This window comes from Engraulis encrasicolus, chromosome 10 (assembly GCF_034702125.1).
Source record: "Engraulis encrasicolus isolate BLACKSEA-1 chromosome 10, IST_EnEncr_1.0, whole genome shotgun sequence".
NCBI lineage: Eukaryota > Metazoa > Chordata > Actinopteri > Clupeiformes > Engraulidae > Engraulis > Engraulis encrasicolus.
Genome location: NC_085866.1, coordinates 48,670,920 through 48,689,142, shown reverse-complemented (window position 1 = coordinate 48,689,142; position 18,223 = coordinate 48,670,920). Strand labels below are relative to the sequence as shown.

Sequence of the window (18,223 nt, the reverse complement as noted above, 5' to 3'; positions counted from 1 at the left end):
CGTTTGTAAGAATGTGTGTGTGGGCGGGTGGATAATAATTGCCAAGGTTTCTTCTCCTTTCCACACGGATATGGTATATGGAATGTATGCAACCATTAAACCTCCATAAACATGAACCTGGTGGACCAGTGCTCTTTTTTTCCTTTACTGCCCCAGATGCTCATCTTCATTCTCAAGGCCAGTGAAGGAGGCTGCATTCTGGAAGCATGGCCTCTGGATGTAGCCTTTAGGCATCGGACCAGCCCCCTTGTATGTTTGCCCCATGACCTTGCTGTCCCAGAAGGTCGTTTCCATGACTGCACGGAATTCGGCGTGTGTGTGGGGGTTGTACATGTGTGTGTTTGAGAGCTGATGTGCGTACGTGCGTGCATCTGTGTTTGCGTGTGTGCGCGTCTGTGTGTGTGTGCGTGCACGCGCGTCTGTGTGCGCGCACGCTCCTCTGTGTGTGTGCGCACGCCTGTGTGCGTGTGTGTGTGCTTGCGTGCATTATTGATTGGCTGGCGTTGCTAAGGAGGGCATATGGAGCAGCAGGAGGGGTGACTGGAGGGCTGTGTCATGTTGTTGCTTTGACCTCTGTCCTCTCCTCGGGAGTCCTTGACCGGCACGTCTAGTGCAGCTGGAAGCACTGCTGCTCTTCACCTCTACTCAGATGGACTTGGATTAAATACACACATTTGCCCTCCTTCCACATAAGCTGTGAAATAATTAGGGGATCACAGGTGTATGTAAAGTGGGTTGTGCCGCTTTTCTACTTTTATTGCTTGTTTTGATACTAGCTAGCAGTTGAGCTTACCACTTCCCGGCTGCTGCTTTTGTCCTGAAATGGCGAACCAGTAAAATATTAGCTAACATACACATTATAATTAGCATCTGATTGGTTGTAGTTGTATCCAGCAGTATTGTACACATTTGGTAGATGTCTCCTTTATTATGTCAGCTTCCTGTTTATTGGATCTTTGCCAGGCCGAGCTACATTGACTAAATTGGTGAGAGAGCCAGGCCAGCACCACCGTGTTCCAGCACATCGTCTTGAATTTCAGGGGTTAGTGTTTCTGCTCGCCCCACAATGACCTCAGCAAGAACAAATCAGACGACGGATGCTTTGTGTAGATTCCAGTAAGCCCTGACCTAACGTTACAATATGATTGGTTTTGAATGGATGAATATCCATTTTTGTTTTGTTTTTTTGGTTTTCAATCCTGTTGTCTTTCATCTGCCCTTATGGCCATCTCTCTATCTTTTGGTGCCTTTCTTCCTCTCTATCTGTTTTCTGGGAAATCTTTTTTTTTTTGCATTTGCTTTGCGGTCTCTGATGCTGCCTGTTTGGAGACTGTGTGAGGGGTTGTGAGTTGTTTGGTGGATGTATGGGGGTTACACTTGGCCGAGAGCAGCAGGTGTAGTGGAGTCAAATCTATTTACTCAGCGCACACTGCCTACTCACTGACCTTTCCCAACCATATGATGATGAATGGCAACGCAATTCAGCCGAGAGACATTTAATTCATACTGTATATACAAAAACAAATCGGCGCACAAACACAGATGGCTAGCCTATGTGCTCTCTTTCTGACACACACACACACGCACACACACGTATGTTTTTCCACCGATCACGTCACTCACTCCTTTCCATCTTCCATCTCGGATAATATCAGACGAGCCTGTGTACACCCATAAACACTATCAAGCACATGGCTTCGTCATGCGTCGGTACACACATACATATGCCCCTCTGACACACACACACACACACACACACACACACACACACACACACACACACACACACACACACACACACACACACACACACACACACACACACACACACACACACACACACACACACACACACACACAGGTAACATCTATTTAACCCTCACACCCATATCAATGCGTGGGTGCCGGATCGTCGGAGCTCCTGTATTCAGTCCCTCAGCTGCCACTCAAACAGTAGCCTGCAGACTCACTCACAAGAGTCAAGCGTGGTGATTTTCTGGGCCACTGACTGTGTTGCTATTCAGAGAGTCCGTCATCAGAGGTCTGGCCGCAGAGATATCAGTTGGGGAGGGGGGGCACATTGTAGGCATTGGAAGAGGCTGGAGGGGGAAAAATGTGAAGCTTGGATTCAAGTCATACTGTGACTGTTGAGCTCGAAGACAGTGACACTTACCCACTTGCGCCAGACTGGGAAATTGAACTAGATTGGAAACATAGAGCCCCGAAGTAAAAAAGAATCGGGCGTGAAGTGAGCTAGGTTATTGCTGGAGACGGTTGGCAGCAAACACATTTTTTTACTTTTCCAGGGCAGGCTTTGTAGCATGTCGGCCTGAATTAACTGGGAGTCAAACCAAACTCGAACTGCAGTGCCTGGAGAACATGTCAAATAAATCTCTTCTGTTATTCACCGAGACCCACTTCCACCCCCACAACATAACATAACACAGCACAACACAACCCACCAAGCCACCCACCTGACTGCCTTCTCACATTGTCCGCCTACCCACTCCACCATCATCTCCCCTGCCATGTAGTCATTAAACAAGCAAAAAAAGAGAGCGTGCGAGAGAGAGAGTATGTGAGCAAGTAAGAGAGAGAGAGAGAGTCGCACATGAAAGAGAGAGAGGGAGAGGAAGAGAAGGGTTTCCATGGCAACATGGCAGGCACCCCAATGTGTGTTGCGGTGCTCGGTGCCCTCTCGGTTGGCATTATGGGGTGTTGGTTGGGAGTGATGGTGAAGGGGGCAGGAGGGCAGAAACTATCTGTTGTTTTCTTCTTCTTCTTCTGTGGTTCAGCGGCTGTCACCGTGACACCCAGCAACACAGACAACATCAACATCTCGCAACCTGTACTGCACCTGTGTGCTCTGTCCAGCAGGGGGAAACCTAACCTAATGTCTGGAGACCCAGTAGAAGACAGCAACTCAAGCCACAAAGGATTTGACAGAGGCTGTAGCCTGTTAATGCACAGTGTGTGCACTGACATCTCCTGACAGTGCCTTTATCCTTGGTGCCTCCAACTCTGGCTATATTTGTTCAAGAGTAAAATGTTTTGAGGCAAGAATACTAAATAAGTTTTTGATTTTACCTGTCTGTCTTGGTATCAAACAGTTCAAAATGTCTTGTTGCACCTAATGGTTATATTTTATCTTAGACTCAACGCAACTCTGTGGCTTTGAGTGTACTGTGCTGTACTGTAGGCAGTGGTGGTGAGGTACTGTGGCGCTGACCCATCTACTCTACCTCACACCCACTGGGCCCAGTGCCTGGAAATAAATAGACATAGTAGCAGACGCTTGGGCGGCAGCAAGAACGCTTTCGTCATGGGCTGATGTCCTGTGTGAAAAGACTGGCTCGTAGCTCTTTGAGTGCCATGGACTTGAAATCGAGTCTTTTCAGAATGTATGGCACAGTGCCAAAGACTTGATATCAAGTCAATTGCGTTTTTTATGGGGGGTGGGGCCTAACACTTTGATCTGGTATGTTTGTTGTTCACATGGACAAAGAAGATTTTTTTTATGGCTCTTGAAAAATCACTCAAACGTTGAAAAAAGCCTGGCAACCCCCCGGTCTGAATTTGAAAATGGCTGGCACTCAATGAGTTAAAAGAGTAACACTGCTGGCACTGTCTGTGTCCGTAGGCTGTGTGGAAAGACTTGTTTCCCTCACCAGACGTTCTGGCCACCCCATTGGAATAATTGACCATGGCAAGAAATTGAGGAGGCGAACTCACTGGACAAGCGGAATATTCTAGATTGCTTAGATGATTGGTGTGGGGTTATGATCATTCAAGCAGAACCTCTGATGTGAAGGGAATTAATAATTTATTACGCATTTTATATTAAAGTGCCATCAGAGATGTAATTATATACTCCCAGTAAGTGGTGTTAAAATGAGGAAGTCTTTTATTCATGCCTGATTAGAGGCATTTCTTGGATGCTTAAGTGGTGGCCCTGAGTACATTGCAAGAGAGCACAGTGACAAGGCATTGATTTGGCTGATTGATCAGGGAGCTGGAAAATTGCCTCACAGCGGTAGTTGGTCTACAGAAATGGATTTCCTTCAGCATTCGTACTCAAAGGTTTATTTGTCCAATACCTGGCAATTAAGCCACACACTCACACACTGACGCACGCTTCCACAAACATTTCAGGACAAAAAAGGTGTAACTGAACAAATATTCAACGTCTTGGAGAAAAAGGGGACCTGGACTACATAGACTGGTTGTGTATGCTGCCCCCTAGGGCACATCTGAGGTAAGGCACCTCAGATTATAAGATCCAGCTTTCACTAACAAAACCAGCATTTGCTAGATCTGACATTTTTGATGTGAGGAGGCAGCACACTGCCTGTTTCCTTTGCGTGTTGTCCTTTTTTGTCTTTTTGCAAGATTTTGGTGCAGAGACCTGAAATGGCAGCACGACAGGATACACCTGCTCTTTTGATGCCTCTTGTCTGGAACATTACAGAAACCACACAGACGCACTCACAGAAGCCAAGCGTCGTAAACGTGGTGACTTCAGAAGAGAGGGGAGAGCCTTAAACTCTGAGTCCCAGAGATGGAGACACGTGTGGGTGTGAGCGCAGGGGAACCCGTGTTGTTCGTTAATTCCCCTGTACCCCTTTATCGGGAGGGAAGGAGGGGGGATGTCCTCAGACTGGTACAGTGTACGCGCCCCCTCTTTGTTCCACATGCGCTGAATTCAATATCCCAGGTGTGTCTTGGGAAAGTGCAGGGTCTCCTACCTCCATAATATATCATATGACTGACAAATGTCACAGTTGCTGTTATTGTGGGGGGCTTAAACACCTGTTGAATCACTGTGCTTAACTGTCAGGGAGACCTTTTTCCTATTGTTTCAGTGCCACAGGTGGTGCACACACTCCCTCGCCCACGCTAACCATCATGTCAGAAAACCAGTCTGAGTAGGAGGGATTCCTCAGAAAATCACATGTTTATAATGAAAGATTGGCAATGTAGTGGAGTAACAGTATAAATCGTATTAGAGAAATGTCTTAAGCCCTGTAAAGTTGAGGGACATAGTGATACTGGTTTGCAGTAAAGAGAGATTAAAAAAAATACAGAGAGATTCAAGAAATATAGTGCTATTGTAAGAAAACTTTTTTTTTTAATTTGATTTATTTTTTAAAGCATGCTTTACCCCACACAGATTTCCCTCTTGCACTGGAGTTAACCTAGAGACCATCCTTCATTCAGCTCAGACGGTAGTAAAGGGGAAGAGATGTCTCCAGTCCTGATTTCAAATCTTATTTCTATCTGACCACAACACTAACAAGGCAGGAATGATGAACTGTTGGGCAAAGCATATCGATAAAGGCACATGCCCAACCGTAGTGATGACACTCCATCACATACACAGTGTTTTTTGATAGGTAATATACAGCCTCACTGTAAAATGAAATGCGTGCGTCCAGTTATACGTTTTATTGTGAGACCTTCTGGCCTTTGACCTCTTTTCACAGTGATTTCCACTGGTGGTTTCCCGTTGCTAATTCTAAATCCTGTTGATCAAAGAACTCCCCTGATGCCAGATTTGGGTCAGTTTTGACTGTGGACCACTGCCAAACCTTGCTGAAAGAACTTTTTGGAGGGCACTGGTGGCAACTACCATCTAAATACATTCAACTGTGTGTGTATGCGTGCAAGGGTTCTTCTAAATGATAATTATACTCGTCTCTGTACATGTGTGGATATAACTCAAGTGTGGCTGTGTTCCCAGAGACGGCTGCTTAGAGGCTCATTTCCATCTCTCAATGTGTATTCAGTGAAGATGCCACCTCAGTGCAACCTTTAGTTCATCTTACTGATATTGCGCACAGATCTTCCATTCATTACTCTACTCAGGGTTCTCACCTTTTGCCAGAAAGTGGTGGCACATGGTCTAGAGTTCTCCTCGGCTCGTGTTTTTTTCCCAGAGAATTTGCCAATCCCTTTCAGTCTCGCCCTCCATATTCAGAACGTTATTAAAAGGTCAGTGTAGTTGTTTTCCATGTCATTCCGTCCTCAATCTCTGGTTATTTTCATATCTTCATCTTTTTTCTTTTTTGAACTGAACCAGCCATATTTTTACCCCACAAAGAATACCAAACACTCAGTATGGAATGTCAAAGACCATTAACAAAAGCCAAAGACTCTTCTTCTCCCTCCTGTTTTTTGTCTGTCATTGTCTGCTTTTCATCTGCTATGGGTCAAGTGTCATACAAAGGAATCCAATATCCTTTTGGAACTTGCCTGAATGGCATAGGAAATGAAAAGGGGCGACCGTGGCCACTTCATATCTGAAAGGGGAAGGTTCAGCTTCTTTTGACAAAGGCCGACCTGGAAATGCATTTCACGAGACGAGTGAGCCTTCCTACATAAAACCCAGTCAAAGCAACTGACTCATCCATCTGCATCCAAGCGTTTCTGTGGGAATAAAGGGCAGCTGTAGCTTGATAGTTAGTTAGAAAGTTGATCTTGGAATTAGAGGTTAGCAGGTTGGAATGCTGTTCCTTCCAATAGTATGAGTGCCCTCGAGCAAGGCATCAAACTGCACATTGATCAAGGGACTACCTGTACCTACATTAACCGTAAGTTTCTTCGGATGAAAGTTTTCTACATGCAATCTGATACAAGGGGAAGATTGCATCAGGGGTAGATTGCCCCAGTGAGCTGTTGTCCTTGTCATGCTAACTCACCTAATGCAATTAATCCAGTTGCAGAGTGAACCGAGTCCATCACTTGTACTGAGTCACCCAATGCCGATCATTAAGAACAAGGACTCACTTGGTCATCAGAATGCCTCTTCCCCTTTCCTCCCCTTTCCTGAATCTATGATAACCCTTGAACCACCCCATCACCCCACTACCTACAATCACAACTCCAGCCTCCCCTCTGTCACTGACTCAATAACAACCCAGAGACCACCATCATCTCCAACTGCAACAAGGACTTGACATTGACTTTTCTAATGAAAATTAATCAGACAATTGGAAACTGAGAAGCCCAAACTGAAGCTTTTTTAAGTAACATTAGCTACTCTGATATAGTACTACTGGTGTACCCTAGAATAAGCTACCTGCAAAAATGGCTAGTGACAATATTATTACTAGCCCCAGCCAAATTTGACCAAGATTTGACTGATTTGCAGGTGCCGATGTCAAACCCTGATCGCAACCCCACCCTCTTCTCACTCTCCTTTGCACCATTGTTGACTACTCCTCTTCATGCGTGTAGAAGGTGCCTTTGATCAAGAGGCTGACTGGCAGGAGGTGTGCAAAAAATCGCCATGATGATTCATCGCGATACTTATTTTCCCGAAATACCGATTCATGACGATGTATTGCAATTGCATGACAATCATGACAATCGATTATATAAAAATAATACAATAAAATTTGCCACTGGTTCATTTTGTTCAACAGAGAGTAGGTAAGATTTCTGTTGTAAGGGAAGCTCTCTCCCAGATGCTAAAATGCTTCGATAAAATAAATTGACTTATGAATGCTACACAGCAACTGACCAATAAGCTGAAGTATATTGCCATGCATCGCAATAGTGCATGAATCGCAATGCGTCGTGTTGGAATCACTTCGTGTCGTGTGTATCGTGATACACATTGAATCGTGAACTCTTTACCACTACTCTTTACCCACTCCTACTATTACCTGTTCCTAAATAATCTCCTGCCTACTAAGTGCACTGTGATGTAAACGGCCATCGGAGGGAACATCACACAGAAGAGCTGTTGTTCTGGTCATATTTACCCCCCTAATGCAATTTAAACACTTGTGCTGAGTCACACGAATGTACACCTTTAAGAGCACTACACAGTCTTAGTCATCAGAATGACTCAACAACCCTGAGACCACCTCAATCGTAACAACAATCGTCCTCTCTGTCACAGACGAAATTAAAAACCCTAAGACCACCATCATCACCAATCGCAACTTCACCCTCCTCACTGTCGCTAAGTCAATAACAACACTGGGACCAACCCCATCACCCTCAACCCCATCACCATCAAACCTCACCCTCCTGTGCCCCACTGCTGACTTCTCATCTTCATGCCTGTGGAGGGTGCCTTTGATTAAGACATGGTGGGGAACAGAGGCTGCCCTGCATGGGTGCTACATTGTTTCCCGGCTGTTGAAATCTGACGGTAATCCTCTCCTACCCCCTCCCTGTTAACTGGGCCCCCCTTCTTGTCTTCACACACAAGCAGACAGCTGACACGATCCGATCGAAGAAATGCGTGAGCTCTGTGTGTTGGTTTGTGACTGAACTCTCTTTAACCCCGGCGTTTTTCCCCCTCAGGAGTCAGGACTTGCGATTTAAGGGGGCTCACACCACCCAGTCAGTCCCCATAGGATTGTGTGCAATGAATCTTGGTGACCAAACAAATAGGAGGATGGCTTCCATCGTTATGGGCTTGATGTGGTTCAAGCTGGGAGTTTTATGTAAATTGCTGGTTCTTAGAATATTTTCCCACAATATGGAGTATTTTTATTGCTGCAGACCCTACTGTTGGTCCAAAACTGGATGTGTGTTTTATAGGTGACGTGTCGGCCCCACCCATTCCACAGTATTCCTCAAATTCCCTTTTAGTCTTGGTTACCATATTCAGTGCAAGGGCACAATAGTGGACATCAGTATGACAATGGTCATCAACATTGCTTTTCCGGGACTGCCTTTAATTTTATTCAACAGCGATGTCCATATTTGACCCTTAGCAGAAATAAATTGAATACTCCATATGGAATACAGCTCTCCTTGTTGGTGTTAATGAACCTGCCCCAAAACCACATGCGTGTGCCTGCCATGGAGCCGCCTGTTGCTTTGGCTGCCTCCCTCTTCCACAAAGCCCCTGTCAGTCACCCCGCGTGCCCGGCTCCGGCCCCCACCCCATAATGCTCACCTGACCTTCTAAATCCAATTAGAGCTCGCTCACTGCACCCGCTCCTCCAGACGTCTCGCAATGCCACGCACACCTACTAGGACCTGCATGTGCTCTCTTTCTGTTTTTCTGTTATAATCCCTTTTTTCCCTTTGTTACTCCTATTCTGGTCTGTTGTTATCGCTGTTTCGTTCTTTCTCTCTCTCCAAGTCAGTTCCCCTGTGTCAACCTCTTCAGCTTTGATTATCTTCCATCTCTTTTCAACTCGCGCTCACATTCTGTTGCCCATTCACACCTCTCGCTCTCTCTCGCTCTCTCTCGCTCTCTCTCGCTCTCTCTCGCTATCTCTCGCTCTCCCTCGCTCTCCCTCCCTTCTTTGGCTGCGGTCGGCTACTCTGTGCAGACAATATTTCATTCGCTTCTTGCCATTCGCCTAAGGATAGTGTAAGAGACAGAGAGAGAGCCTGTTGTTGTTGTTTTAGGCTTAGACTCTCCATCCCCCCTTTTTTCCTCACTCTCTGAGCTGCCCCTCCAGCTCCCTCCCTCCCCCCTCCCTCCGTCCCAGCGTGCGTAACTGCCACCGCCCCTCTATCAAAAGGGAACATAGACCAGGAGCCACTATAGTGTTCCCTCCTTCCCTCCTTTCTCTCTCTCTCTCTCTCTCCCTCCCTTGCTCTCTTTCTCTCCGTCTCTGTCCGTCCCTCTTTCCCAATGGATGCAATCATGACGACCGAAGTGGACCTGAACCAGATTTCCTGCACACCAGTCTCTGGAGTGGTGGTGAGTTTTGGAAAGACGCGTCTGGCCTGAGCCCTAACTTAACTGACCCTGGCGAAGGAGGACTAGTTGAGCCTGTGTTGTTGTTGAAATCCTTGTTGTTTGCGCTTCTGTGATCGGTTGGCTGGCAGTAGTCCATGGAAGTGTGTGTGTGTGTGCACTTGGTTGTCTGAGAAGTTGATCCTAGTGCATTCACAACATGACTGGCAGTTTTGTTACAAGAGGATGCTTAGCAGTGCACATGGAGGGTGTGCATGCCTTTGTGAGGCTAATGTTCGTCGTCATTTGTGTTTGTGTGGAAGTGTGTTTGCTTACTAGGCGTCAGGCTTGGCATGTGGAGGTGTGTGTGTGGCACTGGTGGTAATTATTTCACTCGGTGCCCAGGCAAGCTAAAGAAGGAGATCAGTTTGCTACAGTTCCAGCTGGAGCTCTTGTATAGGCAACGGAGCCTCTCCTCTCTGCTGCGCTCCGTAAGACACAGGAGAGGAGGAGAGTGAGGCAGCACCTTGAGTCGTGATCAGCAACGTCTCATAATACACACTCATTCAATGGGCAAGCAGGGGACAAAAAGGTTGTGAGTGACATGATGTTTGCAAAAGAGCAGAATTCAGGGAAAAAAATCTCCGAAAAGATCTCTCTGGCATAGTGTCTGAAAGAAGGCATGGAACAGTTGGCTAGGCTCAATTGAACGGTTTGTAGTATGTAATAATCATAATAACTTAAAAAGGTTACAGACTTTCGGGCATGGAAGGAGTTATTCCTTTCTTGCGTTGTGCCTTGGGAATTGCATGCCGTGGAGGAGAGGTACACACTACACAGTGCTGTAAATAGAAGAAGTGAACCACGCGGATGAGTGGAGGGGCATTATGCTGTTGTTGCCAAACTGTTGTTTGCTTGTAATCCTCCACGAGCTAATCGTGCGAGAGCAAGCCAGTGTCGATTAACCCGATGCAACACAATAAGACCGGGCAGCTTAACCCCAGCCCAGAGCACTGGGTCATTGCCATGCTGCCCCGAGGAGGTGTGTTGCTGTATACTCTCCTCTCACTTCCCTCCAACTCACTCCACCTTCTTCACCAACTCTTCACCCCTTCAATTGTTGTCATTCCTTCACCTCCCCTCGCTCCATCTCTTCCTTGAAGATGCCCTTGAACTTCTCTCTTATCTGGCTATTCTGAGAAAGCCAACGCCATTGTTTCACTGGGCATAAACACACACACACACACACACAGACACACACACACCACACACACACACAGGTCTCAAAGACACAGGTCTGGCACAGACACATCACACACTGTTGCTTGCTTTTCTATTCAGTAGTGTGCTGCTCTGTATGTTATGCGTGGTTTCCATGGTAACTGCTTTCCATCTTGAAACTTGTTGCATTGGAAGCGATGGCGGCGCTGGTCGTGGTTACAGTTTTGTAGGCTTGAGCTTGCACGCTATTATTAGCCCTGCTTCTACCTTCTACCATGGCAGAACAATGCATTCAGTCACATGGCTTATATGTGCTGTGTGTTGTCTTGCTCACAGAGGAACCTGGCATTATTATGGCTTTCTTCTTATAAAGCAAGGACATGCTTTTTTCATTGCTTCATCATATTTTGGGATGAAGGGTGAGGTTTACAAAGTAAATGTGATGTCCTCCATTACTTATCCTAATTGAATTATCAGTGTCATCACTAAAAGATGGAGCGGCGTTGTGTACTGTATACCGTTATTTACAGTGGTCCTACTGTCAAGGTAGAGCTCAACACAGAAATTAATTCCTCACATCCTTAGCATTATGCTGAACCTTTTTAGAGCTAGGATAGGAAGCACTGCTAAATGCAGTAATGACAGTATGGTAAACAAATGCTTATACGCTTAAGCTATATTCACTTACGCTACTCGCTTCTCGCTCACTCGCCTACTCTCCATTTACTTATGGAATGTTCCCGCTGGTTTTTAACTGCCAGCCAGAAGTACTGTCAATTATCCGAACTCTGCATTCCAATTGGTTACTCTCTTACTAGCCTCGCTCGAAGTTCAACTACTTTTATCTCGGAATCCGCCCACATTGCATCGCTTGTGCTCTCCTCGCCTCCTTGCTTCGCTACAATACATAGACAATCTATTGATTGTACTCGCTGAGCAAGTAACTAGTGGCAATGTGTGAACATAGCTTTCTTGCTTGTTGCTTAATCTTAATCACTGTTGTACACAAAGCACCAAATTGGGGACAGGTAGGCCCTAAATGTTGCAGACATGCTCATGCTGGGCTGGGATCACCAGTGTGCTAGCATGCTCCAGATGTGTTAAGAACATGCAGACACACCCTCCAACTGTTTAGTCTATTTTTAGTCGACTTTATTTTATCTCTCACACTTTTTTTTCAGCAGCCTCGGCGTTCTCACCCAGGTGTCAGCTGCTTCAGTCAGGCCTTTTGAATATGCAGTGTTTGGATCCCACTTTAAAAACCTGAAGGATGATTACTGCCAACCGTCTATCTATCTAGCTCAGTCTCAGCATCACTACTAGCACAAGGTGACAAGTACAAAGAAATCAGATGACTGATTTAGGGGAGTCGTTCTTCAGTTTCTGTTTGTGGCTTTTGTTGACACACACGCACACGCACACACACACGCACACACACACACACACACACACACACACACGCACACACACACGCACACACACACACACACACACACACACATTTGTGCTCTTTTGCCACTGTTGGCCCACCAATCCAGATGATACACATACGGAGAGAGAGACACATAGAGTTTGTGTGTGTGACTGTGTTTATGCATGCGTATGTGAGTGCATGCAGAGTGCAAAGGGCCCAGACACTATGGGTGTGGGATTGCATGGGGAGTGGTGTGGTCTCTGTCACGCTGTGGCGCCCTAGCCGTTGGCCTGCCTTCAGAGGCGCTCTGACGTACGGGACGGAGGGGAAGGGGCCGAGCGGTTTCTGTGGCCCAGAGCACAAACAAACAGCCAATTCAGGAAACCAAAATCACCCACACGTACACTTGTCGTGTATGCATGCACAAATACAAATATACACACACATACATACAATAATCAGTTATCACTCTTATAAGCAATTGTGTCTGCACACAGCGATGCACTGCCTTGCAAAGTATAGCTTTGTTTTTTGTTTTTTTTTCCAGTAAAAAAAAAATAGATACTCTGAGATAAGAAAGCACATTGAAGCAGATTTTGAAGAAGATTTTTTTCAAGAATTTTTGGGAGCTTTTCAAGGCGTTATTGTTTTTTCACAACTGGACAGTGGAGGATAGACAGGAAGCAAGTTGGGAGAGAGAGATTGAGAAGGGTCAACAAAGGGCCCGGGTTTGAATCGAACCCAGGTTCGCCGCGTTGTAGACGAGTGCCCTACCGTTAAAGCTATGGTAGGGCCAAAGCAGAATATTTTTAAAGCCATTTTTCACACTCTGGCTTTGCCTGTATAATGCAGTGGTGGTGACTGAAGGTTTGTTACCCTTTGTGGTGGCAATGCTGCCCTGCTATATCAGTCAGTCTATATCAGTCAGTCTTGTGGCCTCGCCCTGTGGCCTTCAGTTGTCTGCATGCTTGACAAGTGAAAGACAATTATCTGCTATTCCAAGATGAATCATTTTTGGAAAAAACTAACATAATATCTTTTAATTTGGCCAATATCCTGACTTCACTTTGTTGACATAAGTTGTTGTTTGTTGAGATAAGAACATTCTGGACGCACATGTAAGATGCACATGTAATTGGAAGATTTTTTTGCATTTTCACCCTCCATTGTGTACCAAATTCAGAGCAATGGATGAGTGTGAGGGTCTTCGACTTTGCTATATCAGTCCGTCTTGTGTCCCTGCCCTGTGGCCTTCAGTCGTCTGCATGCTTGACAAGTGCTGTCAAGCTGACTTGACGGTCAGGGCGGCGGGTGGACGAGCCTCTCGCTGGCGTTTATTTTGAGCGGCGTGGAAGAAGCGGGGCCAGATATTTCCATTCTCTGATTAATTAGATTATAGAGCTGCGAGTCAGCTGGCCTGGTCTGTTCTGCTGTGTCTCTATCAGCCCTTGTCATCTGTGGGTTACTAAACAGCACGCACTTGCACACACACAGACACACGCAGCCCTGCGTGCCGTAAGTAGCATGACACGAAGAACTTTTAGAACGTTCCGTTCAGACCCCTCCGCAGATAAAAGAATACAGCACTTCAGAGAAATGAATCTCCTCTGACTTGCAACATTGTGCAGCCTTGGCCGATTTTTGAAGTTTTCTCTTTGAAGAACATCCAATAGTTAAAAAATGTGCGCCAGTCAGGGTCATGTTCTTGTAGGTCATGTTAGTCAAGAGATAACCGCTTTCCCCCCTGTCGAACAACAACACGCATCAGCTGATATGCCTCAGCTGTTCAGCCTCAGGATTTGTATCCGTTGTGTTTGTTGACTTCAGTGGACCTGACACAAATGTTTTGGGAAAGCCTTTCTAAGGACGAGCACTTTAAATTAGCCAAGGCTATACATTCTGCTATGGTGCTTTCTGTTGGTCTGCATATGTTTTAGTCTGTTTTCTGTCTGTCTCCAGGATCTGTATCTATCTCCCCCTATTAAAAAACTGTAACTACACTAAGCTTAACTTTTCTCTCTCTGTATTTTTCCTTTGTCTTCCTCTCAATCTCAGGAGCATGATATCGAGACGGCCCACGGAGTGCTCCACGTCACCATGCGTGGCACCCCCAAAGGCAACCGTCCAGTCATCCTCACCTACCATGACATCGGACTCAATCGTAAGTCCCCAAGGACGCACCACTTCAGGCACCTCACCTTCGCACCCCTCTTTGCCAAACACACACAGCCCTGTATCAAAGACACAATCGCTGTACTGTGAGTCAGGTTGACTTTTCCCCAGGACAGGTGTAAGTCTTGCACTGAGAGCTTGTGACGATGATTCTTGAAATAATACATTTATTAAAGATCCTCTTTACGGCTAAAGAAAGCAACAACATGGCTGATTTGAATGCTGTCATTATGTGTCGTGCAACGATTAAAGTAATATTAAATATACAGTTATGGCAGGTCAAGTTCAACGATTAAAGTAATATTAAATATACAGTTATGGCAGGTCAAGTTCAACTCAAGTCCCAGCTAGCTCTTTGTCACTGTTTGCCACCAAAATGGGGCACACCACTGTAGGCACTCACACCCCTTTGATAATCTTAAATATCGGCAAGCGACATCTATTTAGTGTCAGTGTTATATCAGTGTTTGGTGGACTGTATGTTTGCATGGTTAGCAACATGCGGGTGAATGTCTCACTGAGTGAATTGTAAATATTCTTTCTGGTCCATTGTCAGAAGAAGCAGTATTTCTGACCATTTTATGATTTCTTGCTGTACATATCTTAAATACATACTATATCCCCTTCCTGAATTTTCCCCTAGGGATCAATAAAGTTACTCTACTCTACTACTCTACTCATTTCACACCTTTGCTAATAATAGTCCAATAGTGCTGTTAGTCGTGGATATTATTGTATGTTATCGAAGAGTTTTTGTAGTTCAGCTTAGTTCTCGTACCAGATGAACTAAACGCACCTTTCCATTTCACATCATATGTTTCACAAACATTTTTATCTTGCAGATAAGTCGTGCTTCAACACCCTGTTCAACTTCGAGGACATGCAGGAGATCACCCATCACTTCGCTGTAGTGCATGTGGACGCCCCTGGACAGCAGGAGGCAGCGCCCCCTTTCCCCGCAGGGTAAGGAAAGCTGTGCGCACACCAGAAACGACCTAAGCTGCCCGAGTAGCCGAGGTCGTTAAAGATTCGCCATGAATGCACATTATTCGCTCTGGACGTGACATTGACATGTTTGGTTTGGGTAACTAACTCTTGTCACCCAGGTCACTTCGCTCCCAGCGAATAAGCTTTGGTAGCTTTATTCACCTTCCCTCCATAGAGAAATTGCGACTTTCGTCGCTCAGGTAGCATAGGTTGCTCTTGGTGTACACATGACTCTTACTCCCATGGCTCTGGCTCAGCCCACCCCACCAAGATGTCCACACACTCACCAGTCTCACGATCTCCAGTTGCAACCCCAACCCCAACCACCCATTGTCACCCTACTATCATCAGCACACACATCCAGGGCTGTCAAGTCCACCTTTGTAGAGTCCAAGACAAGTCCAAGACCAGAATAGTCAAGTCCGAGTCCAAAGAGGTTCGAGTCCGAGACAAGACCGAGTCCAAAAAGATTCGAGTCCAAGTCAAGTCACATGTCGGTCAGTTTTAAACAATGAAAAGGATGAATAACAATAAAAAGGATGTTTGAAGGTAACCCATATGCCATGGATGTGAAGACAAACTTGTATGTTGTTGTATTTCAAGCTCCACTCTAGAATTTATGGTTGACAATGTTCTAAATAAAATAAAGACAGACCCGGTCAAGTCCAAAAGCTCAACTTGGCAAGACCAGTGTCCGAGTCCAAGACAAGTCTGAGTCCAATTGATAGCGAGTCCAAGACAAGTCCAAGTCCATTAAAAAACGAACTTGAATCCGGACTCGGACAGAGTCCAGACTCGAGTACTACAGCCCTGCACACATCACCATGCCCTACTACTGTACATACTCCATACACCTACCCTCATCACCATTGCCCTATCATGAGCATCACTATACAGTAATCAACATGCATGTCGCCAATTAACCCCATGACCATAACCACCACAACCAACACCACTATAAGAATCCCCAACACCACCACCATATCTATCCCCATCACGAACATACCACATACCACAACTACCCATACCACCAATAATTACCATAACTATCCCCTCTCCAACTACAACTAACATCACCATTCATATACCGCAACACCACAACCATTCCCATAACTACTGCCCACCACCACCACCATCACCTTATGACGTTATTTATGACGAATGGATTTGAAGTAGCCCACCCTCGCTAACTCCCCAGGATCATCTACTTCGTATTTCTAGACGTCACAGTGTTTAGTTTCGGTGTTGACTTTAGAAACAAATACCCACCGCATCCTCCTTCACCTCCACATTCTCTGGGGCTCCTCTAGTCGCCTTGGCGTTAATTGGCTTGACAGCTCCACGCATCTTCAATTTCAATTTCAATTATTTCTACAGGCCATTTTTTTGTCCCCTTCTTTCTGTCACCGTTCATTTTATATTTTAATAGAGTTGTAGTATGCTTGTCGAGTACATTGTAAAGTGGGCTTGGCTGATGATCTCAAAGGCCCCTATTCAGGTGGTGTTAATATAATAGCTGTTGCACTGCCAAGCCGGAATGTTGGCAGCCACCCCACAGAATTGTGTGTCTGCGTGCATGCGTTTGAGTGCGTGTGTGCAGCTCTGTGTTCTGGGCACACAATCCCTGTCACCAGCCCGTGTGCATGCGTTCGTTTGTGTGTGTGTGTGTGCATGCATTGCCATTCGCTAACAGCTGGGCACCAGGCTGGTGACGGGGGCTGTGTGCCCAGAAGACAGAGCAGTAATTTCCTGTTAAAGTCCACTTCTCTTCCAAACAAAGCAGAATTGGCTCAATTGGAAACCTTCTAATAGACACCAGCTAATGAAATGTGGAATTTGGCTCCTCCATGTTCTCTGCTCTAGGTTTTGGTTGCTCTAGGACACGTGTAGTGGAAGGGTCATCAGCTCCCATAATTCCAAAAATTGTTGTGTATTATATCTTTCTAATCTCGCTCTCTTAGTCATCTTGATCTCACTCTTGCTCTCTTTCTCAAACTCTCTTTCTCATCTCTCATCTTTCTCATCTCTCATCTTTCTTCTCTCTCTTTCTTCTCTCTTTTTCTTCTCTCTCTTTCTCTCTCTCTCTCTCTCTCTCTCTCTCTCTCTCTCTCTCTCTCTCTCTCTCTCTCTCCCCCTAGGTATCAGTACCCGTCTGTGGATGACTTGGCTGAGATGATTCCATCCATTATGACCCAGCTCAAGTGAGTTCCTCATCAGTTGCCTCCATAGAATTCCTCTCGCCGCTTACAGCCACCCACCTGTACACAGCACCTCCAGACAAGTCGTGCTGGGGGCACCAAAACTTACACCCTTACTATATCCACAGTCTTAGCATCCACACAGTCATGCTCTACAGCAGGGGGGAACCTTTTTCATTCGAGGGGCCGCTTGAAATCCCTCCAAAGGCCTTAAAAATCCTCCGAGGGCCATACTATGAACACAAACCAGGATTTACCCCTGCGCTTTAGACCTATAAACCCTATCTATGACTTATGCTAGACCCAGCCACTATGGACCTACGCCTCTAAGAATCCTGGTCCTAACCTACGTTGACCTTATGACTACAATCTATCTATCTCTTCTTCCTCTTCCTACCTACCATTTCTGCCTCTCCTCTCTACCGCTCCTTTTAAATCCATCTCTAACAAAGATGTTTTTTTCCCATTTGTTAAGCACTTTGAGTTGCATGCCTTGTATGATACAGTGCTATACAAATACACAGGGTGCGATTTGCCGGGGGGGATGGGGGGGATTGTCCCCCCTTCTGGTTTTTATGT

The 18,223-nt window shown here is 45.8% G+C and overlaps 1 protein-coding gene across 2 annotated transcripts in view; it reads left to right on the top strand.

Annotated features, from left to right (window-relative positions):
- The window catches only part of LOC134457265 (protein NDRG3-like), a 41,562-nt gene that overhangs the window by 926 nt on the left and 22,413 nt on the right, over positions 1 to 18,223 (top strand). The window contains exons 1-4 of one of the 2 annotated variants that reach the window (XM_063209177.1): positions 9,518 to 9,676; positions 14,343 to 14,448; positions 15,302 to 15,422; positions 17,585 to 17,647. In XM_063209177.1, the coding sequence (XP_063065247.1) occupies positions 9,608 to 9,676; positions 14,343 to 14,448; positions 15,302 to 15,422; positions 17,585 to 17,647 (359 nt within the window). In that variant the 5' untranslated portion in view covers positions 9,518 to 9,607. Of the gene's footprint in view, positions 1 to 9,517; positions 9,677 to 14,342; positions 14,449 to 15,301; positions 15,423 to 17,584; positions 17,648 to 18,223 lie in introns of those variants that run through there. The other variant, XM_063209178.1, reaches the window with a different exon arrangement.